Here is a 20,608-nt window from a genome sequence, read left to right on the forward strand (position 1 = left end):
CTGCCATTATTTGATAGGAAAGCTGAGATATGAAAGAGGAGAGAGAGAGAGAGGGGGAAGACACGCAGGAAAACCGTCACAGGTCTGACTTGAACCCCAGAACCTCTGCGTCGAGGAACAAACCTCTGCACATATGCACCCACTCTACCAACTGAGCTAATCGGCCACCCGAGACAGTTTCAGATTATTTCCTACCTCTCCCTGACCCTCTATGGAACAAAAGAAGGGCAGTCCCTGTTTGAAAAAGACAGTGTGTCTGTGGTTGGATAGTTTAATCCTCATGAACATAAAGCAAAACCCAGCCAAGTGTTGGCATATCATTATGAAATCATACGGTTGCCAAGTTTACGCTCTCTCAAAAAGGCCCACTATGCATCAGCAGTCAGATCCATATCAAAGCATCATCCCCAGAAAAAAAATGCAATCCACTTGACTGAAACAAAAAGTGGCAACGTTTGAATGCAAGCCAGAAACGAAGAGAAAAAAAAGTGGAAGCAGAGAAGAGACATGTAATGTAGTTTTTCTTGAAATATAGTGGGTGGGTTAAAAAAGGCTAATAGGCAGTGTGCCAGACTTTGATAGATATTGTTCAGGCTTTAACATCAGTTGCTGAAGTAGTCATTTATCCAAACCGGACATACCTGGATCAACACCAGACCTAAAGAGGGGATGTTCTCCTTGACGAGGGCACCTTTAGAAAATGCTAGGGTGGGCGTTGTGCCTCAAACTGACTCACTACTGAATCAGCATTGGCTGTATACTGACAACCACATGTGCATTTTCATTAATTAGACTCCTTTAAATTTTAATCTTCTGTCCTTAATCACTCGAAGTAGTTTTTGGTGTTTTTTTTCTGCTTAGATTTAGGTTTGAACATTTAAGAACTGCATGGCTGGTGCTTGATGGTGTATCACTGTCACTAGCAGGCTGGTTTTTCATTGATTTAACAATGACACTTACTTTAGCAGTTAACACACCTTCAAACAGAGAAGTGTTTACTAGTAAGAGGTTGATGTACGACTTGGTAGAATAAAAACCTGTCTGAGTCTTGGCCCTTCAATATATCTCAAATACTAGATTTATAACCGCAGTCCTTGCATGTTGTGGAGGCCAGACTCAAATTATATCACCCACCTTGTTGCACAAAAGCACCGTAGACAATCCAGATGGCACTCTGAAGCGAAGTGGAGACTGAAGGCGGCGGATGGCCTCCTGCATTGCTCTGGCAACGCACTGCTTGGATGCGCCTGAGCAGGAAGATCATGATTCCCACCACAGGGATTGCTGCAGCAATGCACGCCCACACTGCCAGGTCAAACGGTGCTAGCAAAGAGAAAATGTTGATCTTTTCCTCTGACTTGCGCATCAGGATTCCCACTGAATAGTCCAAGTAGCGCTTGCTGAAATCCACCACACTCTCACGCTCCGGGGTGATGGTGATGGCTGATACGGCCAAGTCAGCTCGCTGTGGATGAAGAGTCAGTTTTAGTCACTTTCTAATATGTCTTTTTAAAACAACAGAATATGTTTAAAAAATCGTTTGTACGTTGTTAAACATTGGGAGCAAATTTAGCACATTTGACCTCCATTAATTCATCCATGTTTTCTCCTCATTGAGGAGGTTAGGTTGGTTTGTTTGTGGCAAAAATTTTAAAACTTGTGGCCGACTTCAAATACTCCCAAGAGAAAGAAACTTTGGTGACCCTGGGACCTTTGCTCTTGTGTCTCCATCATGCAAACTTCAGTTTTCAAATGAGCTTCCATCACACTTCTAACAGGTGATGCACTTTATTCTCTCTTTTTCTCTAGATCTACATCACGCCACTGTTTCTGATATCTGTGAAGGTAATGGCCAAATTGGAAAGAAAATTTGTTGTGCACATTTTCATTCCCTAAAAGAAGAAACTTAATGGTTTTGTTAACACTAATACTTTTCTTTAACAACCACCATCAGTCCACATTTTCAATTTTAAAATGCAAGTATCTGTCTCTGTCTACTCCGACAGACAATTTTTCTCTGACACAATGATCGTTCATCATAATTTTTTCATCTGCCCAGTACATTCTTGACTTTGAAGCTAATAACCAGGGAGATCATTAGGCCTTCATAAAGATTTTAACCCTAGAGTGCCTTTCTTGCTAATCTTGGATTTAAGTCCATATTATTTCCAGTCTGCATTATCTTGATATTTTATGTTGAAAGATATGGTTGAGTGTACCTTACAGTAATAAAATGTCTGAAATCTGAAACAAGAATTTAATAGCCTTTATGGAGTAAACACTGTAGCTTTCTCGTCAAGTTACAGTACATAAATCTGAGATTTATTTAATTTATTTAGCCACTATGCAATGAAAAACACTTCTATCTGTATCAATGGGAATTAAATCCCATTATCATTATGACCCATAAAAGCATTTGTCAAGGTCTCAAACATTATCAGTGTTCCTTTTTAAAAGGCAGAAATCAGACCCAGTTCAATCAATTGGTGATGTCAACCACTGGAAAAAACTGATGTGCATGTAGCGGCTGTTGGCCTGTGCAATGTTTGTCCAATCTTTCCCACTTTACTGAGTAATATAATTTGGATCCCATATTAGAACAAGACAATATTGCCGGACTCCCAGAAAAAAATGCCCAAATAATGATTTGGACGGAAATCTGGACATTGATTAATAGAGATAAAAAGAAAACACCAACCTTGCCAATGAGTTCTCCAATCATGCCATTCCAGGATCCATTAGGGAGTTCTGAGCCGTACTTCCCATCTCCGACTTGGTAGATGTCATATTTGAAGCCCAGGATCTTGGCCAGGGCATCCAGGACATCAATGGAGAAACCCTTGTATCTCTTGGGTTGACCCAGAATATTCTCTGCCACCATCACAAAAGGCTCTTCCTGTTTCAATGAATATTGTTGTTGTTTTACTCACAATGATAATCCTTAGGAATGTGAATGTGTGAGGATTTTGTCTCTAAGCCCACGATTTATCCTCGGAAGTTTGGAAAAGAGTAAAGTATGTGTACGTAATCACAGAAGGCATGTCATTTATCAAGATGCACCATAATCTTCTCGGGGCCAGATTGGCGACCGAAGCAAGGACACATTCAGTCATCTTAAGAACTTTGGAGTGACACCTTTATTAAGAGTTTCTAAGGTGATCTAAGTTAAACTTCATCTTAATAAAATATTTTCCGCAGCAACAGTTGACCTGTAACACATGGCGCCATGGCAACTGCTACAGTTCATCAAGTTGTCAGAGTTGTTAGATTCAGTGTACTCCCACAACTTACCAGTAATGTTACAATCTTCAGCGTCACTCCCTGCATACCGCTCTCTATCCGATTCTCCTTTAGGCTACCATTTAAACCACGAGTGGAGTCCCAAGATGCCAGCTAATGGGGAAAAAGAAAAATCAGATAGATGAGAAAAATAGATAAAAATGGAGCAGGTCTCTGAGAGACAAAGGTGACATACACCTTATTAAAGTGATGGTTCGGAGTAATTTACCCTAGGGTCCTTTGCACCATGACCTCGAGTCAAACACCCCCCCAGAAGCTTTTTTAACCTGGGTCTAACATTGGGCGAGTTAGCGTAGAGTAGCGTTAGCCGCTGAATAGCTTAGCGCAGGGGCTAATGGACCCACATTTGTATCTCGTAAGTTACCCCACTAATAATGCCCGAAATGATACCAAAGGTCTACACTAGTAAAAATAGGTTATGCACTCATAAAACGATGGATTGGAAAGTTTTTAAGTACACCAGAAGTTTATGAACACTTGCCTGCTCTCTTCTGCTCTCTGTTGCTGCTGCTGCTGCTACCTGCAGTTAGACGAGTGCTTAGGGCTGTCTACCAATTACTACACTGAAAAGAGATACAACAAAAATATTTATTAATTTAATGATTAAATAAGGTAATGTCTCCAAACTTACCTCAATTATTACTTGTCTCCTGCTAGTTATATTACAGCACTTACTTTAAAAAATAAGTTAAATTAAAAAATATCTCTTTTCAGTGTTGTAATTTGTAGACGTCCCTAAGCACTCGTCTCACAGCAGCAACAACAACAGCAGAGAGCAGAAGCCAGCAGGCAAGTGTTATTTACATAAATTTCTGGTGTACTTACAAACTTTCCAATCCATCGTTTTATGAGTGCATAACCTATATATACTAGTGTAGACCTTTGGTATCATTTCGGGCATTATTAGTGGGGTCATTTAAGAGATACAAACGTGGGTCCATTAGCACCTGCGCTAAGCTATTTAGCGGCTAACGCTACTCTACGCTAACTCGCCCAATGTTAGACCCAGGTGAAAAAAACTTCTGGGTGGGTGTTTGGCTCGAGGTCATGTGACATAGTGACATTTAACACTGAGTAGCCAATGTCTATGTATAAATCTGAGCTGGTTACCAAGACAAAAAGAGTCGGCCATTAGTATGCTATTAGGACCCTATATTCAAGCTCCAGAACTGAATTCTGCAATATATTGTCACTTGTCAATTGTCATTTGTAAGTAATCTACAGTATACTTTATCAGTAATCATACACATGGAGGTGGAAATGATGATAAAAGGAAGGAGAAGAAGGACAAATAAGGAGGACTTTAAGTAGACGTCATGCTCATCATGTGAAAATTGCAGAATAACAACGAAACAGATAACAATTTCAGAAAGATTACACATCAGTTTGGGTTTGTTTCTTGAATATAAACTACACCTCATCTTTAAAACTCTCATTCTACCCTGTCAACGTTTTGAGCTATGTCTCAAGTTGTAAAGCTTATGTTTGTTAAATTCGTAATCAGTGCTGCAAGCAAGACAAGAATTCTCAAGGATCTGACACAACATTTGGAGTGGTCAATGAGATTTGAGCTGACAGGACAAGAATGGTGGCTCCGGGCCAAACAACAGGCTGTTGTGGCCACAGCACACCTCAGTCTGCAGCACACTTGCCCCATCATCCAGATACCTTTTCCACAGAAACACACTGTACTCCACAATAACAGAGAGACCTTATTAAAAAGCAGTAAGCTTTAAAAATTATGCAAATAATATGTTTTAGTTTTTTGTTAAATTACTCAATTTAAAATGTTTCTTCTAGCTTTTCAGTTTAGATCACTGTGGTCTTCCTATTAACAGGAATTACATTTTGTTACTTGCTACCTGCTTAAAACAAATTAAATTCAGTTAATAATATTACCACTATATACCCACTTACTAAAGTATACATTATGTTAAGCACTTACTATAGATGTTATTGCTGCCAAACTATCACATAATCTCAAATTCAGACTAGGAGAAACTGCACACTTCTCACATCTCATTTTGATAAATTGCATCCAGCTGAATCTTAATAGGCAGTTTATATAACTCACTTTCATCAGTGAGGGAAGGTTTATAAGATGCTGAAAGACTATTGGGCCCTTGAGAAGAAAGATCTGGGCTTTTCATGCAATAAGTGGAAAAAGTGACCAGAGATCAAAACCTTAAACAGGAGTGGAGATAGCTACAGTATTATAAATTGCAGGAACGTCTGTCTGTCTGTCTGTCTGTCTGTCTGTCTGTCTGTGTGTTATGCGCATATCTCTCGAACCGTTAGTCCGATGGATTTCAAACTTGACAGGTGTCTTGCTACGGGTACGAGTAAGTGCACTGCCAAGTTTGACGTTGTTTTTTGGGTTAGAAATGCAAAAGATATCGTTAAATATATATCGGTAAAAGAAGCACACATTGACTTTTGCCCTAGCCGCTGGCCACTCCCCCTCACGCACTACACACTGACTGAGCAGAGCGCAGCACCAGAGACAGAGAGGGTCGAAGAAAACAACGGAGCTTTGGCAGCTAAAATGTGAAATACACGTCATTGCGACTGGTGAAAAAAGGTGCTTCAGATTATTCCTTCACAGCGCTGTGCAATGCGAGAAAATGCCTGAACTGGGCAGAAACAGCACTTTTCATCAGACTCAACCTGGGTTAATTAAGTCTACTGCTAACTAATAACGTTACCGTCGCCAAAATACCCCCGCAAATCAAATCCCCTACTTCACCGTTAACCGTGACGCCACTAAACCTGTATGGAAATTCACCTCTGCTGAAATGTTAAATTTGTTAACGATCATACGACAGGAGACAACACCGTCTCTCTGTGCGCACACGCGTGCACACACACACACACAGGTTCTGGTGGTTGATGAACGCAGATATGTGCTGTTTAACTCAAATAAAGGGCCAGGTGGGTAGCGCACTGCCATGAGTCCATGAGGCCAATGTCTAATTACTCCACATTTTCTTTTCTGCCTTTATTTGACAGGACAGCTAGGTGAGAAAGGGGAGAGAGAGGGGGAGGACATGCAAGAAATTGTCACAGGTCAGATTCGAACCCTGGACTACTGCGTTGAGGCATAAACCTCTAATTATATGTGCGCTTGCTCTACCCACTGAGCCAACCCGGCCACATTTTCATTGTGATATTTTGTGATTACATTCTGAATCTGCAACGCTCTCTGCCAGGTAAATCAGTAAGTTAGTAGTAGGATATACAGGGAAGTTGCATATGAAGTGGTTTAGGGTCCTTCTGTATGTAATTTTGGGGTACAGTTTGGTTTTGATGAATTCTACAAGCAGCAATACCACAGGCCAAGCAATCGCCCCGTTCCAAACAGGCACATTTTCAACGGGCACTGCACTAGTTTTTTAAATTTAAGATTTCATCACAAGTCCTGAACTCTTGCTTCATGAAATGTCAAGGCTCCTTTGCTCTTTTACTTGACTGGGTTAGAGCCTGGAAAAGCCAAAAAAAACTGAGCACATTGTTTTTAAAAACACAATTTTGTATTCTTGTAATGTTCCATTTGGCTACCAATGGAGATTGATGAGAAAACTAAATGAGCAAACATAAATCTCTGTCACCATTTGCAAAGACAAAGAATTATACAATCAAGAGGAAACAGCAATTACTACAGCTACACAAGGCATCAACAAAGGCTTTCAACTGTGAATGGAATAGGATTCACTTTATTAAGTTAAATCTTTTGTTCTTCACAAACCATCTGCAGATCATGTGCTCTTCCAAATAGCCTGTCTTAAGAGCTACACTGCTATGTATAACTTTACTGCAATCTGCTAGTAAATCATGTTTAGAATCTCCCATCTTGTGTGGTCTCCACAGTCAGGATGTCACTCATAAAATGTTCCTTCTAAGGGTCTTTATCTAAGCACTGTGTGCATGTCAATGATATGGAGATCAGATTGTCATGGAGCAGTTTATTGTAAACACAATATAAAGTTAGGCATTATGTATTTACATCCTTTTGTGTTAACACAATATAAAGTTACGCATTATGTATTTACATCCTTTTGTGTTAACACAATATAAAGTTACGCATTATGTATTTACATCCTTTTGTGTTACTAAAATCTGACCTGCCCTTTGCTCAAAAACTGTGTTGATATGACATCTGGCATAATGAGTACAATTCTGTAGGTACGTACTCTGATTGTAATAACTTGTCTCCTTGTTCATCTGTGTATGTTGGTGTGTGTGTGTGTGTGTGTGTGTGTGTGTGTGCGCGTGTGCGTGTGCGTGTGCGTGTGCGTGTGCGTGTGCGTGTGCGTGTGTGTGTGTGTGTGTGTGTGTGTGTAGGGGCGAAATGTCAGTCTGTGTTGCTGGCTTCACAGGGGACTATTTTCTCCATGAGCAACTTCGTCCTCATTGAAAAACACAGAGCAATCTCTGCTCTGTAAACTGAAGAACACTAAAGAGGAACACTTCTACTTCACAGAGCTTTGCACACTAGCACGCCACTGGGAAGGTCACAAACAATACATACAGCAGGCAAACCACCTGCATATAAACGAGTAACCCTTCACTGGACACTGTGATCTTTGATTACCAGAGTTTGAAGGACATGACACTGAAACAGGATGCATATTTCTACTGAGAATGGATGTATTGTATAGAAATATGCTTAAAGATACGATTAAAGAAAAAAAGATTTTTGTGACTTGATGCCAAATCTCTTCAAAAAAAGGGCTTTCTAGCTTTTTCCCTGCTTCTTTCTTTGAAGTGTCAGCTCATTGAGGATTTAAGATTTTCCTATAAATGTGCATAGCAATCAGTCACCAAGAGTGTACCTACTGTAAGTGGATCAAAACATTCAGTTCTTTCCTCCTATAACTATATGCTTTATTTTTTTATCCTACAATAGATGCTCAATACCGTAAAATAATCATCTCTAATGGGGCTGAGCAAATGCCAATGACCACTTGAAAACGACAAAGGGATGGAAGTCAAATTGCCCTGAATTCATAGTGCAACATCTGTCTGAATTACATCTCCTAAAGATCTTATAGAAAGCCCTCTGTTCTCTTTCATGGAACCATTTCAACTGCATCAATATGAAAACAAACCACAGTTTGAGCTGGTTGCTGCTATTCTGCTTCTTCTTTTCCCCTGCTTGTTCAGTTCGCCAGGTGCTTACATATTGACAAGCCTATCACGCTACAGAGCTTCTTATTGACCCATTGGGTTATTATTTACGGAAGTTATTATTTAAGGTAGTTTTATTGACGTTTTCCCCATCCACAAATGTGGATTTTTCCTGAATTTCCTGTTTTCCTTCATTCCAGCATTTACTTACTGAACAAGTTCCCCATACATTGCTTTTAAATGTTATCATGGAGAAAAGAAAGTATCTGCATCAGTAGTTGGGTCAGTGCAGTATATAGCAGGCAAAGTTATCCTCTATCATAACTATTTCAGCATTCATTATCAGATTGCTTAAAAAAAGACTGCATGCAAGACATAAAGAAAGACATAAGAAGCCATAGCTGTAGGTTTAAAAAAAAAAAGTGTTACAGTCTAAAAGTGAACATATGACCAGTTATCATAAAAAGTGAATTACTGATTTTGGTTTCAACTCAACTTATCCACTAATGAACCGAAAATTATTTTAAACTTCACCTCATGAAATTGGGGGCAACAAAGAGCTGGGAGTATAGGTGATGATATGCATTTTAAGTGAACTGGATGATGATAAGGTTGGTAAAAAAAAAATGTATGATGTATTGGAGCACATGAGCGAGAATAAATTCAGGCATGTGGGAAAGTATCCACTTTTCACCCAATTACTTGAGACTCTCAAGAGGATTTACTTTTGCCAGTGTGGCAGTAGAACAACCAGAAGTGGGTACTGCCACTTCAATGCTTTCCTATTAATGCAGGCTGTGATAAAAGGCAATTTGCACACAATTACATTTCAACATTGCAAAATGCTGTCATTTAATCATCTGTGGCAAAATAACTCGATCAGTCTAATACTGTTTTACACACTGCTAAATTGGATATGGATATATGCCATTACTATACAATGGTGCAAATTTGTAAAATAGAGTAATGATAATATTTGGCTAGTGAAATACTAGCTACTGCTTCATAGTGCTGCTCTTTATCTTCCTGCGGGGGAAAATCCCAGCAGCTAAGGGAGGTTTCAAAAAACTGCAGGAGACAGAATGTAAGTTCCTAAAAGCTAGAAATCTCAGTGCCTGGCAAATGAATCATTGGATCAACAACCCTATCAACCCCCTGCAGAGCTATTGTTGATAAGAGAGAAGCACCCTTTAGAGACAATTTAATGCCATTTCAGCTCCATGAGCCAGTATGAACTGCCAGGATGAATACATCAGCTATTAAGGACTGCAGTTTGCAAAATGCAACAGAACACATGGAACTCAGATTTGGTCTAGATTTTGGGGGTATGGACTTGGGTTTATTTAGGGTAAGAATCAGCTCCAGTTAGCACTACTTGGGCTAGCTTTGGGCCAGTGTTAGCAACCAGGATCGGATGGATATTTAGCACTGAATCTGGTTTGTTATTTTTATAAATCTGGTTCAGGATCGAGCTACCAGACGTGCCAGATTTAGGCTGCTGATGACAAAGCAATTTTGGCTACCTGGGAGAAAATGGCTAGATGCATGTAATGACACTGACTGAGCCAAAACAACAGAAAGAATTTCTTTTAACTTTTAAACCTGAGGCTTTTTTTCACTTCCTCTATTACTACTACTACTATTGCTACTAAGCCTAATGGCACAGTCACATGCCTCAGGCAGCCAGCTATATATTATTTCCAGCGCAAGTTAGGCTATTTAGCTATACCCTATATTACACCTTTATAAAAAAAAAGAATTATTTTTAGGCACTGCGACCAGAAAATTGAATGAGGAGAATTTTGAGCTGCCCTTTTTCAGAGACTACACAACATCAGGCAGACATACAGCATTAGGATGATATTTTTACTTATATTTTTTTCTATAGAATAGTACAAATGTCACCAAAAATGTGATTTTGAATAATACAATAATGCCAGCGCTGCTACTGTGGACACATTAGAAAGATAACTACTGCATGATGCATGCAAGATGCTTGGATATAAGGAACAATTACATTCAAATTAATTGACTTTTCTCTATGAAGAGCTTTGTGTAAGCTGGAAGTCATTAGCAATATCTGGTTAGAGATGAGCTGACACATCAATAAGAGCAAACTGGGAAACCAAAACAACAACAACTGCATCGATCACTCTGCTGCAGCACTGGATGGTGGAGAAAAATCACAGTAGCCATCCAGGAAATAGTATTTCAGTCTTCATTACAGTGTCTAACCAGAAAGACGCCTCATCTAAGAGCCATCAGGCTGGGGAGAAAATGGACTGAATGCAGATAAACGATGATGGAGAAGGAGGAAACCAGGACTGAAAACGGGGGAGAAAGGGTTTGTGAAGAACAGAAGAAGGGAGGAGAGTATGCGAGATGAAATGAGATAAAACATAAAAAGAGGGAAGAGAGAGAGACAAAATGAGGATGGCGCTGTGGGGTGGATGTGGGTCGGGGGGATCACCGTTACACTACACTCGAAAAGAAGAAAAAAAAACACATAGACCGACAACATGACATTATAGTACATTGCAGAGGAAACCATGTAATGGCGTGGCAAGACACAAGCACGAGGCAAGACACATGTTGAATGTACAGACTGACACTATAACATACTATATACTATAACATCCTATTATAGAGAAACAGATAGGAGAGGCACATTAATTTGTCTGTTTTCTCACAGTAAATGGTTCTGCCAAGTAGTGGGGCAGGCACAGATAGACATGCCAGCTAATGAACAACAGCACTGAATGCATTTGGCATCCCATTATCTGGCCTTGCTGTCCCCTTCTGCCTCTAATGATTTTGAGATACAAGCGCCCACATGTTATTGTGCTCCCTGGCCTCTGTTGTCTGTTTGCCTGCCTGCATGCTCTTAGTGTCTGAGATGCAAAACAGTGTGTACAATACATGTTTGTGTGTTAATGTGCTTTGGGGCTCCATTGTTTGTCTCGCTGTGACTGAATGTGTGACTCTGCCGTAGGACATGAAAGTGTATGTTTGTTCCTGTGTGTGTGTGTGTGTGTGTGTGTGTGTGTGTGTGTGTGTGTGTGTGTGTGTGTATAAACACTGCATGCAGTGTGTCTCTTCCTTGCTAATGCTAATGGCCACATTATGATGAATTGGCTCCATGATTTCAGTTAGGCTGAGTGGTGATTAAATCTTCATTACTGCTTCTGGTCAGTCCTGCTCTACATAGATTGCCAAGAAACTCAATTCCTCTTCATTCCGCAAGAAGTCCCTGACTGAATCAGGACATCCACAGCGACAAACAAATTACAGCTAAGAGAGGAGTGCACAAATAATGAATGCTCTCAATCTCTCACTTCAGCTCTGCAACACTCAAAGATCAGACACGTTTCTCAGAAAATACTTCATGGCCAGTTCATAAAGCCTGCTCATTATTTTTTTAAATGTCTATGCTCAACAAGCAACAGCAGATCAAACATACTTTAACAATAGTCAAAGGTGAAGAGGAAGTGTTATGCTTTGATTTTGTGAGTAAAGAACAGCAGAAGCACACATTTCTCCACACATTTTTCCAATTCTCAGGTCAGGCCAGGATAGTTGGTGTGGTTAAAAGGAAGATGATAACAGACTGATCTGGTTAATTCAGGAGCTCCAGTAGAGGGCACCCTGATACCTGACACCTCACTGTCAAATGTTAAGCCCTACGACCGGGGTTCTCAGGGATCAGAGTACAGCTGATTCACCTGACATCCCAGAAAGTAAAAAATAAATAAACAAACAAACAGCAAGGCTTTGGATCCTGGGGATTAAGATTGAGAACCAGTGGCCTATGAAAAAAGCACATTTATAAACAATAGACAGTTGGAATCCTTTCTATCCAGTATTTGTTACTTTCAGGCACTCCAATGGACCCCCAGAATTTCTATTGGAAGTGGTACTCAATTCTGATCCTCAAGAATAGGTGTCCTGCAGGTCTTTGTACCTCCCAGGTAGTAAATCAGCCACACGTACTGGATAATAAACTGTTAGAGAGGAACTAAAACTGCAGGACACCAGTTTTAAGGACTGGAATAAAGGGCCAACACTTAAGAGGTTTGCAGGGGGGCTTTGAGAAAATGAGAAATAGTTTAATTTCACTCTTGGCTCTCTCCTCCCACATAAGTGGTCACATTGAGACAATGTCTAAGAAAAGCTATATTTTGATCAGAGGTTTCACAGTACCTGCTGTTTCATCAATACCTACAGAAGAGACAATTATGTACTGTAATTCCCTGCAAAATCGCTACCAACAATAGCTTTTGAAATGAAGTTCTGTACAGAAGTTCTAATCAAATGGTCTGTGGCATAATGCATACAGCATATAACTGGGACATGGCACAGAAATGAGAAATGTGGTGCACCCTGCTGTGGAATACATTAGGCTACAAGTAGCACAGCTACACGTTTTTTTTCTGACGTACTGACAGGAGATAAAAAATTGACAATTGTTGCTAAATCTAAAGCTACAACAGTAAAAAAGAGATTGGGAAAGTATTCATAATTTTCATATTAACCTACTTGCCACACGTTTTGATTTTCTGAAAGAGCATCAAGATATACAGTAAATACTTAGTAAGTGTCCCATGAGGTGTCCTTCACAGACAGGTAGACAAAATATACATATAAAATATTCTGGACTGACCCGTTTCACATCTTTCCCAAATGTCTCACTGTAGCTAGTTCCAAGAATCTCAAATTGCACGTGGGAATTAGAGCCTTCAGCGCGGAAGTCCATCATTCCTGTCAGGCCACTGATCCTTCCCTGTAGCAATAACAAGTAGAAAATAGTTACTGTGGGAGATGTCACAACACAAGAGCAGTAGCAGTGATGGCGGTGTTTTCCAGCAAGGAGGTTATGTTTTCGGTTCGGTCTGTTCGTTTGTTTGTCAGCAGGATTACGGAAAAATAAATTTGGTAGAAAGGTTTAGCATGGGCCAAGGAAGAAACCTTTTTTCACTTTCGTTAACATTGCAAGATAGGGCATGGCCTTGGCGGAAGGCTGCACTCTCCGAGTGCCCTTCTAGTTTTATTTGTTTCTGTTCTGTAGGTTTAGGTCTAGGCAAAGAACAATAGCCTGCAAACATTAATTAATACAAGCACTAAAGTCATTTGTACATTATATATATATATATATATATATATATATATATATATATACACTACCGGTCAAAAGTTTGGGGTCACTTAGAAATTTCCATTCCACTCCATTCCAGACAGAATACCAGCTGAGATCAGTTGCATTGTTTTTTTAATCAGAACAGCAGTTTTCAGATTACATTATGTGCTTACATAATTGCTAAAGGGTTCTCAACTGTTGTAGACAGAAGTGGCTGAAGAAATGCTTGAAATTCATGTTTTTTGGTCTAAACGTCATACTCAAATTAAAAGTGGTACAGCTCCCATATACTTTGACACTCAGGGGTGTGCCTGATATCATTGGAAAGGAAACATTCTCAAGTTTTTGTTACAAGTGTCAGGGCGATTCTAGGCCTTACTGACACAGAGTTACAGAGGCTAGAATGGAGATTTTTTATTTCTGTCCAAGTTATAAATCTGTAAAATTATTAAAATACACTGCTGTAAACACATCTGACAGGTGACAGACAACACAGCATTAGCCACGTCTCAGCTTACTACAGAAAAAAATTCAGAAGCTAAAAGACTCAAAAATGGATTTTATATGAATTCTTTTCTACAAATATGTCTGTGCATTTTTTTATTTCTATTTGAAAAGTGCAAATAAAAAAGCCAAAAAACTACAAAATACAACACTTCTCAAATACACAAACAAACCCACATCAATCACCTTTCCAATGATATCAGGCACACCCCTGAGTGTCAAAGTATATGGGAGCTGTACCACTTTTAATTTGGGTATGACGTTTAGACCAAAAAACATGAATTTCAAGTGTTTCTTCAGCCACTTCTGTCTACAACAGTCGAGAACCCTTTTGCAATTATGTAAGCAAATAATGTAATCTGAAAACTGCTGCCCTGGTTAAAAAAAACAATACAACTGATCTCAGCAGGTATTGTGTCTGGAATGGAGTGGAATGGAAATTTCTAAGTGACCCCAAACTTTTGACCGGTAGTGTATATACAGTATAGGCCAAAAGTTTGGACACACCTTCTCATTCAATGTGTTTATTTATTTTCATAACTATTTACATTGTAGATTCTCACTGAAGGCATCAAAACTATGAATGGACACATATGGAATTATGTACTTAACAAAAAAGTGTGAAATAACTGAAAACATGTCTTATATTTTAGATTTCTCAAAGTAGACACGCTTTGCTTTTTTTGACCCTTGGTGTTCTCTCAATGAGCTTCATGAGGTAGTCACCTGAAATGGTTTTCACTTCACAGGTGTGCTTTGTCAGGGTTAATTAGTGGAATTTTTCCCCTTATTAATAAAAAAGCAAAGGGTGGCTACTTTGAAGAATCTAAAATATAAGACATGTTTTCAGTTATTTCACACTTTTTTGTTAAGTACATAATTCCATATGTGTTCATTCATAGTTTTGATGCCCTCAATTAGAATCTACAATGTAAATAGTCATGAAAATAAAAAGGAAACGCATTTGAATGAGAAGGTGTGTCCAAACTTTTGGCCTGTACTGTATATATATATATAATTAACTACTACTTATACTTTCTTTGAGTATGTATAAAGCATGCAATGTATGGGGGGAGATTTTAACTGTGACACTTTTTCAATTATACCATATGATTTATGCAAATTATCCTTTTAAACGTACACTTAATCAACCAGGCTTGTAGGTACAGTATGAGGTTATTAAAAATAATTTAGATAATTTCAGACAAAGGGTGTTTTGGGTACAATCACCTTTTTATGACAACAACTGTAACGGCAATCAATCAATCAAACAATATGACGAGAGCACACCGTCTTTGTGGTTCTGTGTACCCCACTTGGTCATCTTACTGTCACACTTGAGTTTAAGCAGCATGACATGTAACAATGACAAATTTCATTATCAGATTGAAATTGATTATATTGAGTCCTATCTGCGATGAATAGATAATAAGCATTTTCTTACAAAATAGCAAATGCATAGCAGCAGCTTTGTTAAGCAAAAAAACCTTTTGGATGGTATCCAACATAGACCATCCTCCATTCCATGGCTTCGTGGACTTTCTCATGCAGTTAAGGCTGGCCATACTGTGCCACTTCCTGTCCTCCAGTTTCCTGTAGAAGGCGTTGGCTAGCATCAACACACTGTCATACAGGTAGAGATTGGACACCTGTTGGAGTAAAAAAAACAAGCCATATCAATAAATGCATTCTTGGATTTTGTTGTTGTTGTTTGTGCTGTGCAACAGATAACAGAACGCAAACTCTGGATACAACAAAGAAAACAAATAAGTTTTTTTGAGCTCCAAGAAATATCACACAGCCTCATGGTGAACCCTTGTGAGTGAAGCAGACACAAAGACACTTGTCTTTCAGTCTAGTCCTGTGAGGATTGATGGTAAAATAAGAAAACCTCAGTAGGGAATAAAAGCTTGTCTCCTTGCTTGGAGAGAGAATGGAAAGCATTGTAAAAACTGGTGATCAGTTTTTTATTTGATCTGTTGTTTGGTGTTGATGAAGACCTAGTTTCTTTCTTCATGAGAACAATGTTGAAGGATGGCACAGTGAAGTCAGCAGCAACTACGCTCTGACTGTCCATATGCTGGAAACTTTCTGCTGAAACACTGAGGTTTAATTTGCTGCAATCATGGGATTGCACTCCCTGCAGCAGGTTAAATGATATGCATGATCAAGAAGAGGTAAAGATGTGAACTGAAATCAAGAGAGGGGCCAAAGAAAAATAATTTCATGATCAATTATTCTGCCATCAGTCCAACTGTCTTCCTCCGACTGCAGTACACCCTGTCAGGAATCATGTCTACCCTTCCTGTCTTGGTGTGACAGTGGATTTGATAGGTCCTCTGGGTCAAAGTCAAATTCTCCCACAGCAGAAGACCCATGGAAGCAATACGTGCTGCCACTCCAGGCATTCAGTTCATGACGCATTTAGACTTCAGTCCAATCCTCTCAGTAGTAAGACATCACACAAGTCAAGTTCACTTTCCTAAAGGTCACTCAGTCCTGATCTAATGCAACATAGTAGCTCTGGATATTTGAGCATACACAACAGCTGACTGCTTGTGAAAAGGATTAGTACAGGAAAAGCACTGCGGTCTCCGAAGTGTTAACTATTCTGATAAATGCCTAAACTGCCATTACCCGATATTTAACCCTCTTTTGTGTGAATTATTGAGGACTGTGTGTGCACACACCACATGGTTTTGCCATCTGTCCAGAGTATGAAAAAAAAAAGAAAAGGCAAATGAACATTTCAATAGAGCTACAGGGAACACAGCCATTGCACTCCAGATGGATTGAGCGAAAGAAGTCTAAGGAGGTGACCATAACTTACTATAGAAAGTAATGAAAGTAAAGTAGGTAGGTAGTTAAAGTATGGTGGTGTTGGCACAGTGGATATGACACATGCCTTTGGTGTGGGAGATCTGGGTTCAATTCACACTGCGATACATCAACCAATGTGTCCCTGAGCAAGACGCTTAACCCATAGTTACTCCTGACATGTAATGTAAAGTGGCAGGGTGAGCAAGGTTATTACGAAGACCCAAAGAAAGGAATGAGATTGTGTTAGATAAAGCTGTGATGGTGCTGAAGGGCATACTGTACCTTTATTTATTGACTCTCATTTTCATAGAGAATTTACCAGAGGTTGGCTTCTTGGTTGACAAATCCTTAATACAAATCATAGATAGCATAATCTCTTTTAAAGTACTTTCCATGATGGAAGCCTTTGTTAAACTTGTGATATCGCAGTAGTTTATTAACAAATAATAAGTTGTTTTTGGGCTTTCTACAATTGGAATATATTCAGTTTTAAGAAGATTTGCACGTTAATGGAAAAACACGATTTTATTTACTTCTAAACTATATTTTACTCTGTTCTGCCACTTATTCCCCAATCATATTGAGCTCAAGTCATTTATATTCATGGCCATTCATGTCCCTCATAATTACCTTATCTAGGGAGTTTAATCTATGTTCAGTTGCATACATAATCAGTTAATATTTGCATTCATGTGGTACTTGGCAGATGCTTGTCTAAATTGTCCTACATCACTACACACCACAACTGTGAAAAAGGCGTGATCAAGCAGGAATCATGATCATAAGTCCTTACAGCACATGTGCTGTACACAGAATGGGGAAAAAAGACCACTTCGTGCTTGTTTTATGGTTCTGCCACTCTGGCTCATAACAAGTGTATCCCTGTTGGCTGCTGGAGAAAGTGTGTGAAACATGCTGGTTGTTGCTAAAACACAACATTGCTGTACTATAAATACTGCAGCAAAAGGGATAAAATAACAAACAAAACCTTGCCACTAGTCAAATACACAACACAGCCTCATCCATCATACTGCTTCCATGTTGTGCATTCACCATCCTCAAATCTCAGACTCTTCTCTGTTGGTGAATCTGTGACAGTTTGGAACAAATTGAGCATTTGCACAGACAGTGGATAATTTGGAGTGGTCTGAGAATTTCCTTTGGAGGTTTTCATACTTTTCCTGATTTGAAAACTTGCCACCATTGGAATTCATCGTAATCAACTTAATTCAAACTGACCACAGACATTACCAACCTTTTACAGCTACCTTTCAAGCCTACAGTGGGTGACCATTTGAAACTCGAAAGTTGGAATTTTGGTATCACCATTTTTAAAATGAATTTAAAAAATTAGTACAACACTCTTGATTCTGATGTGTTCTTCTGGTTAAATGATTATTTAAAAAAAAAAACTTTGGGAAGGGAACCTTTTTGGGGCAGATTTTAATTGTAGAGCCTGAAAAGATGAAGTTCGAAGTTAGAAATGTAATGTGAAATATGTTATAAGTTATGTTTGTATCAGAAAAAAATATTTTACCACTGCAAATATTTTTTTAGTGTTTTAGTGTCTCATCGTAAGTCCATGTGGGCAGGGCACTTGTTTGAGTATCTCAAAAATCTGTCAACAGTTTTTGGTGTAATTTGGCCTGGGAATTTAGCCAGTAATTCGTTTTAGATATCTATCCATATTTTAAAGATTATAAGAGGCATTTTCAGCGTTTTTTCCTTATAAATTACTGTAGTTACTTGAATGAGAAATATTTGCCACATGTATCCATCGATATATTTAATACTCATCTATATCCAGTCTATTGAAAATAATTCTTACGATTTTCTGTGCAGCTATGGCGGACCTATGTGATCTTCAAGCTTCAAGAGTAAATCTTTAAGCAGTGTTTACCTCTAGGGACTGCAGATAGCCTTCCTGCGGGTCACAGAGCAGGGAGGAGATGCGATGATTGTTTCTCATACAGCGAACGTTGGTGTCTCTCCACAATGGGAAGACCTGACGAATGATGGTCATCCGCCCCAGAGAGCTGTGAACCAGCTCCATGATGTCTGCATCACTCACCTCCTGAAATGGAAGAAAACAGCAGAAGTTTAGTTTAACAAATCTTTCCCTTTAATCTTAGGTCAAGTATGGTGGCTCTTTTTATTTTATTTTTTGAACAGTGGGGAGTCATGACACAAACCATTAATTTTCAGTTTTCGAAAAGCTGTTGAACAAGTGGAAATTTGGATAAGAAATAGAACCTCAGAGGGGTTTGCATTGGCTGTGCCTACTTCTTGAGCAATTAAAATATCAGATGACACAATGGAGGGCTACAGAGCAATTAGATACGAGACAAAGTGAGGTAAAGTGAGGATTTCATTTCATTCTTTGTTGCTATTTGTAGAACATAAAGCATTTTGAATTTTAACAATGATCAACCAAAGCCTATTTCACATATCATTTCTGTCCAAACAGTGGTTTATTAATACCTTTGAACAACTGAGTCCATGCTTTAGGCCAAAAGACAGACGGTAAAATTTTAATCAATTACTATTTTCAAATGTAAAATTTTAAGATAGAATGTATCATCTAACAAAGTCTCTTATTTTCTTATTCACATTAGGCTACGTTCAGACTGCAGGCAAAAGTGCCTCAAATCAGACTTCTCAGACTTTTCATAAGAGTGTGGCCAGCACGAATCACATGAAATCTGAGCTTTTCAATTCTGATTTGGGTCAATTTCATATGTGGTCCTACATCAGATACAGGGCTGATTTTTTCTGAACAGTCATTCAGGGAATTCATGCGATTTTACGCCACTCTAGATTAGGGCTGAATGATTAATTGTTTTCAAATCGTAATTGCGATGTGAAAGAATGCGATTAGCTAATCAGGAAGACCGCAATTAATCGTATGTGAAATATTCAGTTGAATGTTTGGTTTAATATTTGATATAACATTTTTTATTCCTCTTTTAATTATTATATTCACTGTTTTTTTCATAAGATGAATTCTGGAATAATGTTACATATACAATGTCCTACTTTCAGTAGATTTTGCATTTATTTTTTATTACTTTATTTAACATGATTGTAGAAGGTGCAATATGTAGTTAATACAAAAGTTGCAAATCAAATCTTAATCGCAATCTTTGGCAGGAAAATTGCAATTAGATTTTTTTTACCCAAAACCATCAGCCCTACTCTAGATTTCCATTTGTCACAATTCTGCACTCCTGGCTCCGACTCTATAACTACACACACCTCTGTTGTTGCTCCACAAAAAGTCATAATTACCAAACAAAAACATTGGATAAGAGCAATATTTCTGAATCAAGAACTAAGGCTTGCAGTGTAAACACAGATTAACAAATCAATGAACATTGCAAGTATGTCCTTTATAATAATAGTGCATGTGACCCATGGCCCTCTTGGCGGGATGCATGACGTGTGGAGGTCAGTGGAGATCTACACTGTGAAGGGTCAGATCAATATTCACAAGGCACTGAGCAGCCTGCTAGTCTCCAGAGCAGGACAATGGTCAATGCTGAGGCAGACAGTGAGTCTCTTGGGAAACGTTGGGTTCGAATACAGTACTATCTAACAATAAAGCTGTGAGGTTACTGTTGGGTCGAAACTCAAGCAGCTCTCAGTTAATATCATCCTTAACCACACATGCCTGAATCCATGCTTCCTATCCGTTTTCCTAATCCAACGTTTTGTTTTCTCCTC

The 20,608-nt window shown here is 38.9% G+C and overlaps 1 protein-coding gene across 1 annotated transcript in view; it reads right to left on the reverse strand.

The window, feature by feature from the left end:
* The window catches only part of grid1a (glutamate receptor, ionotropic, delta 1a), a 279,228-nt gene that overhangs the window by 24,473 nt on the left and 234,147 nt on the right, over positions 1 to 20,608 (reverse strand). Inside the window, exons 7-12 of the mRNA XM_028603265.1 lie at positions 18,786 to 18,959; positions 15,553 to 15,714; positions 13,088 to 13,207; positions 3,292 to 3,393; positions 2,699 to 2,896; positions 1,131 to 1,465 (exon numbers count right to left, since the gene is read on the reverse strand). Coding sequence (XP_028459066.1) covers positions 1,131 to 1,465; positions 2,699 to 2,896; positions 3,292 to 3,393; positions 13,088 to 13,207; positions 15,553 to 15,714; positions 18,786 to 18,959 — 1,091 coding nt within the window. The remainder of the gene's footprint in view (positions 1 to 1,130; positions 1,466 to 2,698; positions 2,897 to 3,291; positions 3,394 to 13,087; positions 13,208 to 15,552; positions 15,715 to 18,785; positions 18,960 to 20,608) is intronic.

Source organism: Perca flavescens, chromosome 17 (assembly GCF_004354835.1).
Source record: "Perca flavescens isolate YP-PL-M2 chromosome 17, PFLA_1.0, whole genome shotgun sequence".
Lineage (NCBI taxonomy): Eukaryota > Metazoa > Chordata > Actinopteri > Perciformes > Percidae > Perca > Perca flavescens.